Genomic DNA, 19,628 nt, shown 5'->3' with positions numbered 1-19,628 from the left:
TAGACTGGGCAGTTGATACAATCTCTATGTTATTTAAATAGAATGAATTCAAATCTTTTGAGATTCAAATTCACCCCCTTGTGGGTGGACTCTGATAATTGCCTAGTTGCACGGCAGACCCTGGATATGTGGAGCTTTTTGCGTGTGTCTTGGAGGCTAGGGAGAATGTTTTTCATCTTGTTGGGAAGGGATCTGAAAACTTTGAAGATGTGGCTGGACTGGTGGCTTAAGAGCTTGCATTATCAGATGGTTCTTTTAAACTTTTTCTTTAAAACATGCTGCCTTGGAGGTGTCGCGTGGATGAGCCCCACCAAAGGGACTTTAAAGCCGGGGCTGATCTCTCCATCCTGCGTGGAAACTCAGCGCTCACTGAAATCAGGAAGTCTTTCACCAAGATAATCTTGGACTCAATTGAAGTGCTTTTCATTATCGGGGAGCTGGGCTGGAGAGCAGCCTGGGGAGGCAGGAGTGGCTGTCATTTACTCAAAGTCTATGCAAGTGAGAGAAATCTCAGTGACTTTAGTTGTCCCCAAAGTGAGCCTTAGCCCTTGGGTTCTTTAGGGCCCAGCCACTCCTGGCGTGCCTCTCAGATTTCTTTGCACAAGGAGGACCTTGATAGCGGGATCAACCACCCTCCATTTATAAATTCAACATACTTTTTCTTTTCTAGGTGCTTTAAGTGGGCACTTCACTCCTATCGGGTCTCCTCTTCCTCACACTCACGCGAGGAACACCGACATTCCCACACCCCAAACCTTCTCCTTGCCTCCCCTCAGCTCTTTCAAATGGCCTCTCAGCCTTCACATCCTTGGCTGCTTCGCTCAGACACAGGTCGCTTCTCCTCCAGAGCTAGAAACCTAGTAGCATTTACATCCCCCACCCACCCCTCCCGCCCCAGGCCACGGTGAGGTGGGAGTAGATTAAGGCGGGGTGAAGAGGTTGGGGCACGCACCGAGGCCAGAGCTTCCTTATTGGCTAGCCACTAGAGTCCGACCTGAGTCCGGAACCTGCGTCCCCATTCACTGTCTCACCTCTCACCGCCGCCCCCCCCCCCTTACCTCTCATCTCCAGCGGGTCTTCCCCTTTCCTCCCTGCACTGTCACCCTCGGGGCTGGAAAGGGCGGCTCTCGACCGGAGGGGAGTGGAAGGTTGGAACTTCAGAACTCCACGTTAGTGTTAGCGAGCGAGCAAGAGAGACTGAGAGCTGAAGGAGATAGGGGAAAGGGGCGGAGAAGAGAGGAGAGGACAGTAGAGGTGGGGAGAGAAGTGAGGAGAGAGAGAGAGAGAGAGAGAGAGAGAGACCCCTGCCGCTGCTGAGCCAGAGGGCGGGTGCAAAGAGGGGAAGGAGTCCTGGAGCCGTTCAGCCGCTGCAGCAGTAGCAGCTGGCGGCCGCCTCTGCTGCCCTCCGGAGCGCGGCGCGCACAGATCGCTGTCCCGGGCAGCAGCGCCCTGGCCGTCGCTGCCTCCGCCTTCGCGGAGCAGAATCCCGGCAGCAGGACGCGCTCTTCTTAGTGTGGCTTGGTAGCGGGGATCTCCTGCACGCAGCTCAGGAACAGAGCTCTGAAGCTGCGAGACCGGACAGGACTCTGAAGTCCTGCCTGGCAGCTCTGGCAACCGGGTGGGTGAGCGGGCACGCTGGTCACCCCTTCTCTCTGCCTGCCGGAGTTGAATCTGTGCTGCCCGTGTCCAGGTGCTGGGCTTCCGGACCGACACCGACACCCCATTCCCGCCCGCTGCCGCCTTGTCATGCTGCCCAAAGTGGAGACGGAAGCCCCAGGACTGGCCCGATCGCATGGGGAACAGGGGCAGATGCCGGAAAACATGCAAGGTAAGGAATTGCGGTGCGGCGTTCCAGCTCCCGGCTTTTCCACCCTCGGGCTGACCCTTCGGGCTATAGCCTCCTGCGGCATGAACACCAGGGCAGTCCGGCTGGCAGGTCTCAGCCTGCTACAGGCTGCCGAGCGGTGCGTCGGCCTCCTCCTTAGGAGCAAGCATAAAAGTTAATGGCACTTGAACTAGGCGGACGGTGCTTTCTCATCAATATCTAACTGGCCACTTCTAATTAAGTAGAGACTTCTAGCTCAGAACTAACTGGAGCTGGGACAGCTTAACGCTAAAGGGTAGCACGGGATAATCTTTCTGAGGAACGGAATCTCTCACTGGGCACCCCGGTTCTAGGTTGTTCGAACTGTCACACACTTTAATGCTCCCGTGTAGAGGGAAAAGATTGACTAGGAGAGCCAAGTATATACAAGAAAAGATCACGGGAAAGCAGTTGATGTTAGAATCTGTGAGCACCCCGAAAGCCTAGCCGGATCCAGCAGCTGCCTAGGATTTGGGCAGCTCCAAAACTGCTGGCATAACTTAAAAGCACACCTCAACTCCATTCCCGCCCAGCAGAGTGCCAAATGCAAGGTTGTGCTCAGGATTAGCTCATCGCCTTGTCTGTCCCCCAGCTGTGACTACTGCTATCCCGTTGGCGTCCCTGCTCATGGTTGATATTAGAAAAAGATCCAATCTCATCTGCTGTATTTTCTTTAGAACTTTTATCTTAGCTACGGGCCAGGATGGGAACAATGCTAGGAAAGGTTCTTCCATCTTCGCCCCTACCAGAGTTCAGGATGTTCGGGTCAGCCGGCTTGTGATCCCCGAAGCTTCCTGCGGCCCTTCTGCGCGAACTTGAACCGGTCAGAGGCGTTGAGAGCAGTGCTCGGGACTGGGTAGGCTGTGTGCCCACCCCCCTTTCCCCGCGTGCTCTGGTAGGGAAACTTAGGGTTGTCTAGTCACACAGGGTAAAGGGGGTGTCAGGCATGTGGGTGGGCTGTTATCTTGGGTGTTCTCGGGGTCTCTAAGTCCCTGAGCAGCGCTGTAGAAATTCCCCAGACTAACTTTTTGTGTCTGCTGCTGGTGAGAGCCTTGTTGGCCAAGAGAGGTGCACCTGGGGATTCCTCCAAAGTGCCTCAGGCCGGTTTCCTGCGCTCTGCCCTCCAGCCCTGCTAAATTTCCTCCCGGCAGGAGGACCCGGTTCTTGCTACTTCCTGCCCCGGAGCAGACATTTGGGATAGGCGGTTGCAGACGCAAGAAAAACAGCGCAATAGAACGAAATACAGAGTGTACGGACGACTAGAGAGAGATGCCCTGGTAGCTTTTTATCTTTTTTTTTCTTTTTTTTTTTTTTTTTTAATTTGAGAGGGCCCTTTATGCCTCCAACTTCCAAGCTTGCCTTTGTGCAAGGCGCTAGTAGATCACCCCTAGGTTGCTTGGCCCTGGGTTTGAAAGCAGCGTGGGAAAAGCCTGGTGCGGCTTCAGCAGAGTTTTGCTGTCTGAGCTGAGCGCACCCGCGCGGGTAGATTTCACTCAACAGGGTAGCTCACCCCCACTTTGACTGGGAACCCAGAAAGAGAATCTCTCACTAGATTCTCAGGCAACATGGGGAATGCAATTTAAGGGAAATTCTCAGAGAACCTAGCTTTTCAAGGCTCGGTTGTCTCTCTCCGGGCTCCCAGGCATTTCTTTGCCTGGGTGGATTTGGTTCAAATCTTCATTCAGGTGCTGCAGAGGATCCTGTGAGTAACAAAATAAAACCCAAAACAATGCCCTGGCCTCTCAGATGCACCTCTCTCCACTCAGACTCTAGATTTTGCCGGAAGATGGGCCTCATTTTTTTTCCATGTGGCATCTTCCAGATGAGCACGGAGAGTATAAGTTGTCGCTAATACGATACTCTTAAATGTGAAGTTAGAATTTACTTTGGGAGACAGAAGAGAACACACATCTGGTAAAGCACTGCCCCCCCCCCCCCCAGGTGTACCTGGAACACAAGTCATGAGTTCGCAAAGCCTCGTAAATAAATTTCCCCAACCCGCAGCTTCTCCCAAACCCCCAGGTTCTGGTTCCCTAGAGTGGCGCTGTCTCTCATTGAGAGTTGGAATTCAGGCTGGCAACGCTGCTGAGAGGAGCGCTCAGCAACCCTTGATTCTAAGTTCCCGAGTCCAGTGACTGCCTTTGCTGGAGCCTCTTCCCGAGGTCTTTGCAAACTGTTGCTTTCTCTCAGGCCAACTTAAGTAATAAGTCTACGGAGAACAGATACTCCATCAAGACTCGGGTGTGTGTGTGGGGTAAACTGATTTAAAAGAATAGGGATATCACCTGATAATTAAAGAGGCATAGTAATTTGGCTATGGGGGTAGGGGTTATTTCTCCATTTCCTTTTTAGTAAACAAATCTGAGGAAACCTCTGCCAGGCTGTGGGTACCCCTCCCCCGCCCCGCCCCTTGCCGTGCCACTGATTAACTTAAAGCAAACTCTCTTTGGAGTTTGTGCGCCTTTGGGTAGAGGAGGGTTGAGCAAGGGGCCCCAAGAGCCCGGTGCACACAGGGTTTAAAGAGGGTGCGGGGAGCACTGGTGCTGGCCGGTTATTCAGACCTGCCCCTTGCCTGGATGTTGGCCCACCCCTGCTCTGTTGGCCAACCGTTTGGGAGTTGGGGTGGGGGCTTGACCGAAGTGGCTTTTCAGTCTCATCTGATGGTTCCTTGGGGTCTGCTGGCCACTGACGTTCACGTGTCTGGGGCGTCTGTGGATTAGTGTCCCAAGCCATAGTACTCCCCACAGTGAGCCAGGATCCCTGGCCTGATTTCTGTTCAACCGGGCAATCTCGGAGGTGTTTATGCTTTGCAGTGCTTATGGGAAACTTGTGACGTTCCTTACCAAGCTCTAGAACTTTGCTAAACCGTCGTGCGTGTTTCTTTTCCTTGTCTGTTTCTGCCCCCCTTCCGGGTGTCCTGTCCTCTTCCTTGTTTTGATTTTCATAGGACATTTTCAAACGTGAGGAGATGAAAGTGGCCAGAACTGAACTACAGTCAATACGGAACTGAATGTTTTGGTTAATCTAACAGACTTGAACCTTGGGAGCCACAGGCTGTTGTTAAAGGGGGGGGGGGGGGGGCATTTGCTTCTGAGAAGCAGGTTTCTGGGGCTTCATTGCTCTCCAAGTAGCACGTGTAAATTAGCATTGCTAGCCTCGCAAAGTGAGGTATACTTAGAGCCAACCCCTTCAAGAGTGTATCAGTTACTTAAAGCCTGATTTTACTCTCTTAGGCAAAGGTGACATTTGGGGATGTTAGAGGCTTAAAAGCAATATAAGGTTGTTGCTTTGTATGGTTCAATGTTTCTATTCTGATCTGTTGTTGGCTTTTGTTGAACAGTGGTCAGTTTAAAATATTAACCAAAAAAGTTGGAATTATTTTTAAATTTAAAAACCATGAAGTGCATGTTCACTGATGCCCAGAGGTGTTTTCCTTTCATTGTGTAAAAGTAGTTCTCTTTAATGCCAGTTGGGTAAACATTTTATATTTTTCCTGATGATATTTCGTCATCAATCACCAAAACGCCTTTGTTTTTCCAGCTTTAATGCCTATATTGGGAATTAATAGGGCACGTGTGCACATTTCTCTTTTTGTTTCAGTGTCTCAATTTAAAATGGTGAATTACTCCTATGATGAAGATCTCGAAGAGCTATGTCCTGTGTGTGGAGACAAAGTGTCCGGGTACCATTATGGTCTCCTTACCTGTGAAAGCTGCAAGGTTCGCTTTTTTTACTGCTACCAAAAAATAGAATGCTCAGACCAGAAAACAAACCACTGGATTAGCCTTCAAAGCTAAACTTAAGCTGTTTCCTTTTTTTTTTTCAACTAAAAAAATGGAGGGAGAGGTGCCAAAGGGAGACCAGTAACTTAAAATATGTTTGACTTAGTTCAAAAGGCAAAGATACCTATGCTCTATAGAAAACTTGCCAGTCTGGCGACTTTAAACTAGTTTATTGTGGCACAATGATGTATCTATCAGAGGACTTCATTTCTAACAGTCCTAAATATTGATTCTGCTTGATTTATATATATTTAAAACATCGTTCTTGAAACGTGACAGTGCATCCCAAGAACACTTTAACTTCAGAGTAATCTCTGCCTCAAGTTGGAATCTTTTTCTTAGCCCAGAAGACATGAAAATCTGAATTCCCAACGGCATCGTTTCATCCTGATGGATCCCAAATGTAATTTAAAGGCTTTTTTTTTCTCTTTTGGAATTTATATCAAGATACCACGAAATAAGATTTTTAGTTTCTGATTGAACAGTTTTCTTAAGTGTATCACGTGACTTATTTATGTGCAGGGACTTTGCGTACGGTTACTATCCTTTATTACTACTCTTGTCAAGATCTTAAGGATTTGTGTCAGGTTTTTTATAGTTCCATAAATTCAGTTTTCTGTATTTTTTCTCAACATACTCTTTGAAGTAGAAAACTGCCTTTATTTAAACCACTGCTAGGAACCCCCCCCCCCCCATTCACTTTCCACAACAAAATAAGATTGTTCATTTGCGGTCAGTCAGATAAGCAAGGTTACGAGGTGTCAACTCTATATGGAAGCCATACACTATACCTCTGAGCAGTCCCGTGGAGTGCGAGGCAGGCATCAGTTCAGCGCCGTGGGCTGTGCGCGTGTCTCTGCATGTGTGCGGAGTGTTTCTATTAGCTGAATTTTTAAAGCTCAGTTCCCACCCTTGAATGGGTTCCATTGGCATTAGGAGCATTTCCCCATTTTGCTCTTGAAGTCCTTTTCCTTTTAACTGCCGAGTGTTGACATTTGTAAAAGATCTGAGGTATTTTGCTATTCATTCTAACACTGGCATTTTACAATGGTGTGTGACCGAAATGGCTTGATATTACCTAAAAAACAATGCAGGGCTCTGTGTCTTACCTCTGTTTGGAACATTAATGTTAATTAATCGGAAACCAGATTTAAAAAAAAATTGGTCAATATAGAGTGTATTTTTTTTTTTTTGGCTATCGGAATGAAATGGTATGAAATTGACATAATTCTTCAGGAATATAATCCTGGGGCCAGAAAACTGTTCCCTGAGGCCAGCACTGCTGTGGAGGGCTGGTCTTACTGTGATGTGAATCAACCACATAAGGGCTCACGGGCACATTGAAAGGGTTTTCTGGCGATTTCCTTAGAGCACAATAATAGGAGAAGCAGGTTTTACCTCACTGTTTTCTCTGTCTTGTAGGGGTTTTTTAAGCGAACAGTCCAGAACAATAAAAGGTACACATGTATAGAAAACCAGAACTGTCAAATTGACAAGACACAGAGAAAACGTTGTCCTTATTGTCGATTCCAGAAATGTCTAAGTGTTGGAATGAAGCTAGAAGGTAAGACTCTGCCAATTAAGTCTCCCGGGACATAAACTTTAGAACATGGAGCATGGGGACATTCCTTTTCTAGTCTTTTAACACTATCGAGAATGATGGGAAATATTTTTTTTTTTTTTGTTTCGTCTGTCGTTTAAACCTGGTAACATCTACTGGGGAACAAAAGAGAATTATAGAAGTTGTTCTGCTCTCCTTTTTAGTTTGGAGTATGATATCAAAAAAGTCATCAAGATGGAAGCAACTCTACCAAGAAAAAAATGCAATTAATTTGTAAAGAATTGAAAAATAAAATGAAAAAAATAAAACCTTAATTCTTTCTAAATCAAGATGCCCTAGTATTTTTTTTTAAAGAAAATTGGTATGCTTGTCATACTTGTTGTTCATTTGACAGTTCTTGAGAAAAGTTAATTTTACATTGTGAAAGGAATTTCTTATATGGACTTTTATTTTTTAATAGCAGAAAGGTATACATCTATTTCTTTTTTAAAGGAAAAGGTAATGACTGCAGCTATACAATTCAACAGCCGGGAAGCAGACAGCATGCAAGGCAATGGACCCAAATCAGTAGCATTGAGCCCAAGAGAAGGGTCCTTAGAAAGTCCCACTGAACTGTTAAAGTGCCGTGGGGTACAGCTTGGCAGGCAGCGGGGTTAATATGTGACCGCTGTAAATAATTTGGACTTCATGACTGTTATGGCGTGCTGTTATTCTCCAGCCTTTGACCTTCTGGCCTTCCACAGATTAAACAGACTGCAAATAATGTAACATGGCGGGGAACCAGCACTGGCCTAGGATGCACTTCATTTGATCGAGGAGACACAAGCTACGTTTATTTGGAGGTTTTCTGTCACCTAGAACTTACTCTTGGCAGATATCCTGAAAAAAAAATTAAATGAGTTGTGTTTTGGGGTAAATCTGCCAAATTGCTAGCAAATTTGTTCAAATAGGAGCAGCCACTTTGGTGAGCACAGGGACTATTTTCAGGAGGAGATTGAGAAGGGAAATAATGGAGGCTTATTAATTTCATCATCAGTCCCTTTAGTTGCCAAACAGTGGCAGATGTTAACTACAAGAGCAGAAGATGGAATGCTGAAACTCAACTGATGTCATTTCATCCAATGTCACTTCATTTTTCAGTGAAAGAAAAGAGATTGTGTGTTTTTAGCCTCAGTATTTCGCTGCGCTAATTGTGTGTGAATTGCCCATCACAGCCATACAGCAAAATGTTTGATAAATTATCTCACTGGAGAACTCTTAGGACCCAGTGTAGAATTGTGGGTACTTAGAATTCACAATAAATTTTTAGTGTGAATGCTTATCCTTGACTTCCAGCAGTCTCAACGTGTCCCAGACTGTGAAAGGTTGCTGGGTTCTGTCCAGTCACCGCTGGCCACTGTGGTGGACCTAGAGAGCTCTACTGACGGCCACACCACTGTGGCTCAGCAGAGCCCCTGGACAACTCTGGAATGACTTTGTTTGTCCTTCTGACCAATCCCACTTAAATTCAAAGCGTGGCTGGTGGTTTTCTGAGGTGGTCTCATCAAGTCCAGGTGAAAGGGGTTTTCCAAGAGCCTCGCCCTAACTAACTTTTGTAACAAAGTATCCAAAAATCACAAGACAGGAGGAAGATGCTGGGCGAAAAACTACTTAACCGAGAATGGGCTTATTCTCTTCTTTAAAACAAAGAAAGAAAAAGAAAAATGGTCCTTGTGCCATGCACACAAACCCACCCAGATATACAGCAGGTATACAATTTGATTTCCACGAGAAGCCATGGCATAGCTTGCATACTAGAAACTGGCCCACCCAGAAAGGAACCTGCCCCTCTATGAATATTAAAAATCTGTTGTGAAACCTTTAAGTCCACAATGGACTAATACTTTCTTGGTTACCCAAAATATGTTTTTTGATAACAAAACCCACTTAAAGGAAAGAATTTGTCAGAAGACATTTTTTTTTCCTGGAATATCTTGGTTTTTTAGCAGGGTGGTGGTGGGCCTTTAATCCCAGCACTCAGGAGGCACACGCAGGCGGATCTTTGAGTTCAAGGCCAGTCTGGTCTATGAGAGCTAGTTCCAGGAAGGGCACCAAAGCTATAGAGAAACCCTCTCTCGAAACACATACACACACACAGGCACACACATACAATTCACTTCCTATGAATTATCAATGTTTTGAAATGCCTAGAGATCTTGCAGAATGCTACTAACTCCCTCTTGTATACCCTTCCTTTCTCCTCTGTCAATAGCCGTAAGAGCTGACCGCATGCGAGGAGGCAGAAATAAGTTTGGGCCAATGTACAAGAGAGACAGGGCCCTAAAGCAACAGAAGAAAGCCCTCATTCGGGCCAATGGACTTAAGCTGGAAGCCATGTCTCAGGTGATCCAAGCGATGCCCTCGGATCTGACCATCTCCTCAGCAATCCAAAACATGCATTCTACTAAAGGCCTACCTCTGAACCATGCTGCCTTGCCTCCCACAGACTATGACAGGAGTCCCTTTGTCACGTCTCCCATTAGCATGGCAATGCCTCCCCATGGCAGCCTGCAAGGTTACCAACCATATGGTCACTTTCCTAGCCGGGCCATCAAGTCCGAGTACCCAGATCCCTACACCAGCTCGCCGGAGTCAATGATGGGATACCCCTACATGGATGGTTACCAGACCAGCTCGCCAGCCAGCATTCCACACCTGATACTGGAACTTTTGAAGTGTGAACGAGAGGAGCCTCAAATTCAAGTGAAAATCTCGAGTTTCTTACAGCAAGAGCAGGCAAACCGAGGCAAGCACGAAAAACTGAACACGTTTGGGCTTATGTGCAAAATGGCGGACCAGACGCTCTTCACCATTGTTGAGTGGGCCAGGAGTAGTATCTTCTTCAGGGAACTAAAGGTATGCCAAGTCATGACCTACCCTCCTCTGACCGTTCTGACCGTTCCTTATGCTCTCGGTGCTTAGAATAGGTTTTCCTTTTGTGTATATGACTTAAGGAAGAGAGCGTTTTATGACCATTACTGCAGGGTTACTATAGCTTGACTCGATAGGGCTTTCGTTCTGTGTAGCTCCCAATTGGGGTATGGTGTTTAACATGACATTTAAGTAGTTTTGTTTCCATATAGCATAATGCACTCAACGCTTTTAACTCAAAGAGATGGTTTGTTTCCCTCCAAATATAACATGAAACAGCTACTAAACTCATTTTTTAAAAAAAAAAAAAAACGGTCAAGTCACAAACCATCTTATAATGATGTCATCTTGAAGGTTTCTTTTCAAAGGAGAAAAATGCTTGTATTTAACTGCTCGGGTCCTGCAAAGTGCAAACGATACCACTGGTTTATAGAATCAAATAGGCATTTATTGTTTGTTTGCCTTGACATTAGGGTGGTAAAAGCATTGTTTTCCGAGCAGATGCCAGTAGGATGCTGACTGCTATTGCATAGGGAGTAAGCCAATGGTGAGTGTTTGTCTGCTGGGTTTCTTGCAAATCTCTGTGGTTTCAGCAAATGGATTGGGACGTTGTAAACACGGCAGTTGTTTGCATAAGGATCTCTGTTTAACTCCATAATTATTTTATTTCCTGAAACTTAAAACTGAATTAATACAGGAAAGTTATTTAGGAGTTTGGAATCTGAGTGATGACCAAGCCACATTTTGTTACTAATCATTCCATTCCCGACGTAAGCAAAATCCTAACTTTGATTTTCTCAGGCCTTTTCATTATAAAAAAATCAACGTTGTGCTTCTGCTGTCATGGTGGGGGAGGTGATGAGCAGTGTCTATGGCTTCTGATACCCAGCGTGATGTAGACTTTCAGCCGAAAGGCTTACTGTTAAAATGGGTTGTGCAGGCTGAGGGGTAGGGAACCATGAAGCTGTGTGCTGGGGGAAATGATGTTTGTCATAGAAGTCTTGCAGCACCGGGACGGATGTGGGTGGAAACAAAAATGCCACCAGCATTCGGCAGCGGTGCACCCTGCCCTTTATTCTCCTGCCCTTTATTGCTACCCAGAAAGGTGGCTGAGGGTGACACGACCTGGCCACAGAGACCAAACAGAAAGCTCTGAGCAAGCATGATAAGGCCAGGTGCTCTCAGAGTAGTGTAGAGACGCACACTGTGACAGAGCATCCTTTATTTAAAAAGCAAAAACCAGACACTTTCATATTCTGAGTGCTTTTATATTCATAGCCATGTCCCTAAGAGGACCTATGAGCTACTTAAAACTGAAAGTGTTTTTGCCAGCAACTGGAAGGTGAAGTGGTATAAATAAACGGGGAAAGCAGAGTAGGAGCAATTAGGTAGACTTGAGCTGAATGACATCTTCTGGGTCTATAGCTGTGTCTGCCACGGGCAGGGATCGGGCGTTGCCAAGTCTTGGTGCTCTCGCCTATAAGACTACATATGCGATGCTTGTGTTGAGGTGGTTCTGCTAGGAGGGACATGAATGCATGCAAAAGGCACTGAGCCCTGCAGGTCTGACATACTGCAGGCACAGTGAGGGGTACTGTCTTTATCATAGTTGTTTGATAAAAGGCTCAGTCTTGGTCTAACAGTCTTATATTCAGTCTTACATTATTAACATGGCACTGGGAAACAGTATGAATCAAGTGTTACTGGATGGTATGATTGTATTGTAATGAATAACCAAAGCAACCCATAAAATAGCCAAGTAGCAAGTTAGTTGTATGAGTATGAGGTTGGATGAGATAAAGATACCTCTTCTTAACGTTTCTAACAATGTTGTAAATAATATTTGTATGGAATTCCTTAAAGGAAAAACAAAAACCAACCTGGTATGGATGCATATTCTTGTGATCCCAATAACCAAAAGGTTGAGGTAGGGGGCTTGCAGTGAGTTCAAGGCCAGCCTGGGGTTACAGAACGAGACCCTGTTTCAACTCAAAACAAGAAAGAACAGCAAAGTTCTTTAAGAAACACAGCTGCAGAGATGTGTGTTTTAACAATCAGCAGTGGAATAATTATGTGTATTAATTATGATCATGTGTATAAATATATATATACAAAAGAAAAGGTTAGTCAGTGAATGAGGCTAGCCCCCAGTTAGCCATCAGGGATGCCGGGAAAGTCGTCATTTTTCAAATGTCCTTCCTTGCAGCTAAATTCTGGAGTGCAATTGATTCTTTCCAATGGCATGGGGCTTCAATGTGCCTGAAATATCAACGTCTTGGTTTGGAATGGGGCATTGACATCTTTACACTATTGTTTAATGCGCTTGGCCAGCTGTCATCATAGGAAATAAACTGAAAAAGGGAAGTAAAAATGTACAAACACCAGGGTGTCTGTGAGAGCTGGGAAAATCCCCCAGGGGATAGAAAACCAGGATCCACTCAGCTTAAGTGTTTTTCAGAGAACAAAAGGTAGAACTTCAGGATGGCTTAATCAAAGATTAAGAGAGGAGGATTTCTTCTGCTTGTGTATAAATTTACTTTGTCAAAAAAAAAAAAAAAGCCAGGCGGTGGTGGGACACGCCTTTAATCCCAGCACTTGCAAGGTAGAGACGGATCTCTGTGAGTTTGAGACCAGCCTGGTCTACAAGAGCTAGTTCCGGGACATGCTCCAAAACCACAGAGAAACCCTGTCTTGAAAAACCAAAAAAACAAACAAACAAAAAAAAAAACCAAAAAACAAACAGAACAGGTCAGGCAGTGGTGGCACACACCTTTAATCCCAGGCAGAGGCAGGCAGATCCTGTTCTACACAGTGACTTTAGGACAGGCTCCATAGCTACTGGGAAGAAACCTTATCTCCAAAACAAAACAAACAACCAGAGCAGGTCCTTGGGAATGCGGGGTGTGTGTGTGTGTGTGTGTCTGTCTGTCTGTGTGTTAATAGTTTCAAAACGTTTGACCCTCAGTAGGAAATACATTACACATTGGAACATGGTATACCAAACACACCTTGCACATACTCACGCACACACTCATCCCTGAAGCGAGGTGCCACGCGCTGCTCTGTGACCCCCATGTCACACTCACTCTAGGACCCTCTGTTCTTCTCCCATCTCATTTATTTCATGTTTTGTTTTGCTTTTTATTCTGGTCATGACCCACTAAATTGATTTCATGACCCAGTAATCACTCTTGACCTGCAGTTGGAGAAGCATTGCTCCAGGGAAGGTTTTGTGGTTCGTCCACTGGCTGTCACCTACCTGTCTCTGCCATCTCAAACTGGCTTCTTCCTGGCATGGGCTCGAAGATACGCCTAAAGCCTGTAGTCCAAGTCTGTCTGTCTTCCTTTCTTTCTTCCTTCCTTCCTTCCTTCCTTTCTTTCTCCTGAAGTTGTGACTTTTAAGTCTCATTTGGGGAAATGTATGGTCCCCTCCAGGCGCTTGTTTTCTTGGTACTGTCACAGTAAATGGCCCATCAAGTGATACACTTAGGGAACAGATTGCTTACACCCCTGCCCCCCAGAGAAAGCTCCTGGAAATAATAGGATAATAAGGCAGTTTTGCCAACCACCCCTTGATCACATGCACAGCTACACTTCCCACCATGTCAGAAGGAGAGAAGACAGACTCTATTTAGGGGAACAGAAGGGCCGGTGGGTAGTTTTGAGCTTGCTTCCTATCTGAGAGGTATGTGTGAAAAGGGGTCCAGTCACAAAGCATCATGCGGGAATCGACCCATGACAAAAGGGGGGCTTGAAGGGCACAATAGGAAAAGAAGGGGAAGGATCAAGTGGACACTTGATGGCCTCCGCTGGCCTGGTTTTCATTCTCAGACAAAGAACAGCTTTGGTCTCCATCATCCTAAACAGTGGCACCTGAGTAGAAAAATTAGTGCCCCTTGTCACTTTTGAAAAAGCCCAAGTAGAGTCAACAGTCCCCATTGCCTAGAGAGAGTTTGCCTAGGTTTTCAGAGCCAACGCTGGTGAGAATCAGGTGGCACCCACTGTCCCTCTCTGTCTCTTTTAATGTGTGCATGGTTGTGCATGTGTGTGTTTGTGTTCACACGTGTGCATGTCCACACGCGTGCCTGTTGCACGTGTGGTGGCCAGGGTTTGTGGTCCAATGCCGTCTTATCATTCTCCACTCTGCAGCTTCTGTATCCAGGCAGGGTTTTCCCGGAATCCAGTGCAAAAGCAAGGAGTCTCACTGCCAGCCAGTGCCACATTTTCTGTCTCTTCCCCCTGCACAGCGATGGCAGGTTGGCCGTCTCATCCTCTCAGCCTTTCACCTGGGTTCTCGGGAGGGGTCAGAAGCAAACACTTTATCTGCTGGACTGTCTTTCCAGAGAGTGTTGTTTGTCCCTGGTGAAGGCAAGACTGAGACTCGGGCTCAGAGAAGTAGACTTTCTGTGTGTCCTCCTCCCTAGTACACACAGGAGAGGGGAGGCAGAGGCGGGGGGAGAGGCAGAGACAGGGACAGAAACCGAAAGAGACAAGCAGACAGACAACAGACACATACACACAAGCTCTGACCTTTGACTCCCAGACCGCAGACTTCTGCCGGTAAAGCTAAAGCGGATCTCTGGGTTATCAGAAGTCCATCACCACCACCATTAAATTACTAATAATCAGCAAGACAGGTTTTCCCTGAGCCCAGATGACCCCGGAGAGGGAATGAGTCACTTTAGAAAGCCTCAATAATTCTTTTCAGCCACTGGGGAGCCATTTCGTGTAGATCTACCAGCTAGTGCTTCTTCTGGGCTTTACACAACCTCACTAAGCCCTTCCTCCCAGACACTCGGGTCCCGCGAGCACGCTCATGCTGGCCAGAAGGCCAGTCCTGATGCAGGCCTGTGCTCTCAGCATGTGCAGCGTGTGCTCCTTCTGCCAGAAAAGATGGGTGGAAGGAGAACCAGGACTGAAATCCAGGTCAATGCCAGCCATAAGGGACATAAGCCTCTGGCCCTCTGAACTTGTGTTCAGGATGGACTTAACTGCCCCATCCTGCTGGAAAGAGACCTCCTTGTGAGGGAAGGAGAAGGCGGGTCCATTTCCCTCTCTTCTGCATCACCTGTGACTGGAATATCTATCTCACAAGCATCGGTACAGTGAGAAAATGATTCCCACTTTGTTAAACAACTAACAAATCTGGAGTATCTATTTGATCTTTTAATGAGACCAGATGTCCTCAGAGGGTTCTGGGAATGGATACAGAAGACCTTCCCCTCCATGAATGATTCTGATACATGTAGGAATAAAAAAAGTCTAAATTAATCCTGACTGAAACTCGTAACTAGCATTTCTGTGGAAAATAGGTCTCAGAGACTTGGGGAGTTTGTGTCAAAGGAATTCAGTCATGTTGAAGCCAGCTCTTAAGTGTGGTTTTCTGGAAATCAAAACAGCAGAGGAGGGGGGCAGGATTTCTCTTTCTCTGATCCATTACAGAATTTCTAAGCAGAGTCACATTTATTTTTAACATTTATTTTTCCTTTCTCTCTCTCTCTTTTTTTTTTGAGATGGGGGTCTTATTATGTAGCCCTCACTGGCTTGGGATTCTCTATGGAGACCAGACTGGCCTCAGCCCCAGAGATTCACCTGTTTCTGACTCCCAATCTCCCTCTGCTGAAATTAAAGCTATATGCCACCAGGCCACAGTTCATCTTTCCCAACCAATATACTTGTATTGCATCTGCCTCAATTTTCAAAACTTTTTTAAAGGATTCATTTTATTTTTAATCATGTATGGTCATGTGTGTGTATGTGTGAGGGTGTGAGCGTTCAAGTATAGTTGCTCTCCACCCAGAAGGCTCTAGAGGTGGACTAACAGGTGATTGTGAATGGGGAATGGAACTTGAGTCCTCTCTAAGCACAGGAAGCGCTGGGTGGTGGTGTCACATGCCTTCCAATCCCAGCACTTGGGAGGCAGAGGCAGGTAGATCTCTGAGTTTGAAGCCAGCCTGATCTACTAGAGCTAGTTGCTAGTTTCAGGACAGAGAAACCATGTCTGGAAAAACCAAAAAAAAAGAAAAGAGCAGGAAGCACTCTCAATCATGGCGCAAGTCATCTCTCCATCCCTCATCCTTTTTTAAAGGAGCTGCCCCACCCCAGAGAGAGAGAGAGAGAGAGAGAGAATGAGAATGGATGGCTATGAGCCTGTCGAGCCCCTTCCCCTCCCCCATTCGGCTTTCTGCCTTTGCCTGGCAATTGGAACCAGGAATGGCTGGGCCAGTTCCACTGCTGAGGCTCACTTACCCCGTTTCCAGAACCTTCAGCAGACAGTTCTCTGGGTACAGCACAGTTAATCTGAGAAAGAGATTAATAAGGTAGCAAACAAAGAAACTTTTAATTTTATACTGCTACTAAATTTCTCAAAGCAAATCAAATTAAACCTTCTACTGCTAGTTGATCATAAAACAAAAGCCACAATAAAAGAAATATATCACGCATAGATTTATAAGGCGATGGGGAGACTGGTTTCCTCCACTAGGGGTGGATAGTGATGTATGTTTTCTTCCATCTTTGTAAATCTGGAGAATGGGTAAACCAGTCGGTTTGGTACCCTGCCTTTGGGCTCCATTTTGGTATCCAGCTTCCAGGCTGATCTGAATCCTGTGCTCTTGCTGATGATGAGGGAGGGGGAGTAAATATAAAACTTACTTGAGAATATATGAGAACTTGTTATCTGCATTTCCTCCTTGGCTCACTAGAGACTTGCTCACTGCAAGACTGGGTGGATCAGCTCTGCTTGGCGCCGCTTCCTGCGTGGGTAGTTTGTGCTCTGGTTAGTTCATTGGTGGGTAGTTGAACATGCCCATCTGACAGTAGGGAGGAATATTCTATTATTATTATTATTACTATTATTATTATTTTTGAGGCAGAGTTTCTCTGTAGCTTTGGAGCCTTTCCTGGAACTAGCTCTTGTAGTAGACCAGGCTGGCCTCCTGCTCAGAGATCCACCTGCCTCTGCCTCCCAAGTGCTAGGATTAAAGACATTCGTCACTACTGCTTAGCTGGGGGGAATATTCTTTTTATTTTTAATTTATTATTATTATTATTTTATTTTATTTTATTTTTGGTTTTTCGAGACAGGGTTTCTCTGGCTTTGGAGCCTGTCCTGGAACTAGCTATGTAGACCAGGTTGGTCTCGAACTCACAGAGATCTGCCTGCCTCTGCCTCCCCAGTGCTGGGATTAAAGGCGTGCGCCACCACTGCCCGGCCTGGGGGGAATATTCTTTTTTTTTTTTAATATTTATTTATTATGTATACAATGTTCTGTCTGTGTGTATGCCTGCAGGCCAGAAGAGGGCACCAGACCTCATTACAGATGGTTGTGAGCCACCATGTGGTTGCTGGGAATTGAACTCAGGACCTTTGGAAGAGCAGGTAGTGCTCTTAACCGCTGAGCCATCTCTCCAGCCCCCCGGGGGGAATATTCTTAACCGATGTGTGTGGGTTTTAAGTTTCAAGGTTATTTTATTTGTGTGTGCATATGTACGTGTGCGGGCGCACACATGTGGAAGTCAACAGCTTCCGGGGTTGGTTCTCCTCGCACCATGTGGGTCCCCAGACTACACTGGTAGTCTGTTTTGATGGCAGGTGCCTTTTAACTGTTGAGCTATCTCACTACCCCAACACCTGTCTTCCTCAGGGTTTCTGTGAAAACATCACAGTCTGTCAGGGTTCACATCTGTAACCCCAGCACTAAGGAGACTGAGGCAGGACGGTTAGTTCTAGGCCGGCTTGCTAAGTAGCAAGACCTTGCTTCGCACAAACAAAACAAAACAAAAGGGGCACCTTGAAGCTTCCATCCCCTAGTAGTTCATTTTCATTAAAATATAACTTCCCAGCCCTTCCCTAGGCTTTATTATTCTCAGGATGCAGGTACGTGAACAGTCCTCCTTTCACCTCATCCTTATCTTTTATTTTTTCTTTTCATGGTTCTTTGAGACTTTAAAATAGAGTTAAGGTTAGATGTCAGATGTGTGGTGGTACATGTGGATCTCTGTGAGTTCAAAGGTTAGTCTGGTCTGCAGAGTGACTTCCGGGACAGCCAGGGCTATACAGGGAGACCCTGTCTCAAACAAAACAAAACAAAACAAAACAAAACAAAAAATCCCCTCAAAAACAGAAAGATTAAATAGCCTGTTGAACTTGATGTCCGCCATAGTACAACACACGCAGCCATAACCACGGAGACACAGCCTCCCTGGAAAACCAGCCTTTTGCATTTAAGAAAAGAGTCCTCAGGCTCAGCAGTTAAGAACACTGACTGCTCTTTCAGAGGACACGGGGTTGGTTCAATTCCAGCACCCATATGGTGGCTCATGACTGTCTGTAACTCCAGTCCCATGGTATCTGACACCCTCACCGAGAGATGCATGTAAGTCAGACACCAGTGCTCATAAAAAAATCAAAGAAGGTGGGCTGGAGAGATGGCTCAGCGGTTAAGAGCATTGCCTGCTCTTCCAAAAGTTCCGAGTTCAAATCCCAGCAACCACAAGGTGGCTCACAATCATCTGTAATGAGGTATGGTGCCGTCTTCTGGCCTGCAGGCATACATGTAGACAGAATACTATATACATAATAAATAAACAAACAAACATTTAAAAAATAAAAGAAGAAAAACCCCTTGTTCTAAAGCTAGTATCCTTCCTTACACTGGCTTGGTTTACACAGCTAGCAAACTTCCCATTCTTAGTCTGTTGGTAATCTAGTTGAGTTTGGGGAGTGAGCATCAGGGTGGGCGTCACAGCTGAGACAGCTAGGAGGAAGAAGTCAGGTCAGGGGTGTGCCTGCGGCTGATGGGAACAGTATGGTTTGCCTGGGGTCAGGTGGTGAAGAGCAGTGGTTTTTATTGGGTCTGCACCGTAAGCTGAACCCTGTGCTGATAGAGCTTCGCCTGCTGTAAAGCCAGTACAACACACCATAAGGGTTTTTTTTTGTTTTAGTTTCTTCACACAGGGACTCAGGTAGCTCAGGTTGGCCTCAGACTTGAACATTGTGTGGCTTAGGCCAGCCTTAAACCCCCAATCCTCTTGTCTCTCCCTCTCAAGTGCTGGGATCTCAGCCTGGGCTACCACGCCAGGCTCCTCCCACGCCAGGCTCCTCCAACGCCAGGCTCCTCCCACGCCAGGCTCCTCCAATGCCAGGCTCCTATGATCTCTTTTTGTTCAAAGACAAACGGAGAAATTCTGGGTCACAGTTCACACACAAGATGGCTCAGAGGTTAAGAGCATTGCCTGTTCTTTCAAAGGTTCTGAGTTCAATTCCCAGCAACCACATGGTGGCTCACAACCATCTGTAATGGGGTCTGGTGCCCTCTTCTGGCGTGCAGGCATACACACAGACAGAATATTGTATACACAATAAATAAATAAATATTGAAAAAAAGATACTTGTTCTAGAGGGGACATCTCTGTTCCTCATCACACTTCTGAGACTTCCAGTTTGTAGTGATAGGAGCTAATTATTTAGTAAAACAAAACAAAACAAAACAAAATGCATGCTGGGTAT

At 46.0% G+C, this 19,628-nt stretch overlaps 1 protein-coding gene across 5 annotated transcripts in view; it reads left to right on the top strand.

Moving 5' to 3' along the window:
- The window catches only part of Nr5a2 (nuclear receptor subfamily 5 group A member 2), a 129,573-nt gene that overhangs the window by 10,350 nt on the left and 99,595 nt on the right, over nt 1-19,628 (top strand). For 3 of the 5 annotated variants that reach the window (XM_041648436.1, XM_041648438.1, XM_041648437.1), the window contains 4 exons: nt 1,691-1,828; nt 5,465-5,583; nt 7,069-7,210; nt 9,459-10,102. In XM_041648436.1, the coding sequence (XP_041504370.1) occupies nt 1,691-1,828; nt 5,465-5,583; nt 7,069-7,210; nt 9,459-10,102 (1,043 nt within the window). Of the gene's footprint in view, nt 1-1,059; nt 1,170-1,690; nt 1,829-5,464; nt 5,584-7,068; nt 7,211-9,458; nt 10,103-19,628 lie in introns of those variants that run through there. The other 2 variants (XM_041648439.1, XM_041648440.1) reach the window with 2 other exon arrangements.

Source organism: Microtus oregoni, unplaced genomic scaffold (assembly GCF_018167655.1).
Source record: "Microtus oregoni isolate MIOR12 unplaced genomic scaffold, Mior012 000003F_ref0000135, whole genome shotgun sequence".
Lineage (NCBI taxonomy): Eukaryota > Metazoa > Chordata > Mammalia > Rodentia > Cricetidae > Microtus > Microtus oregoni.
The sequence above is the reverse complement of the archived record's forward strand: the minus strand, read 5'-3'. Positions and strand labels throughout refer to the sequence as shown.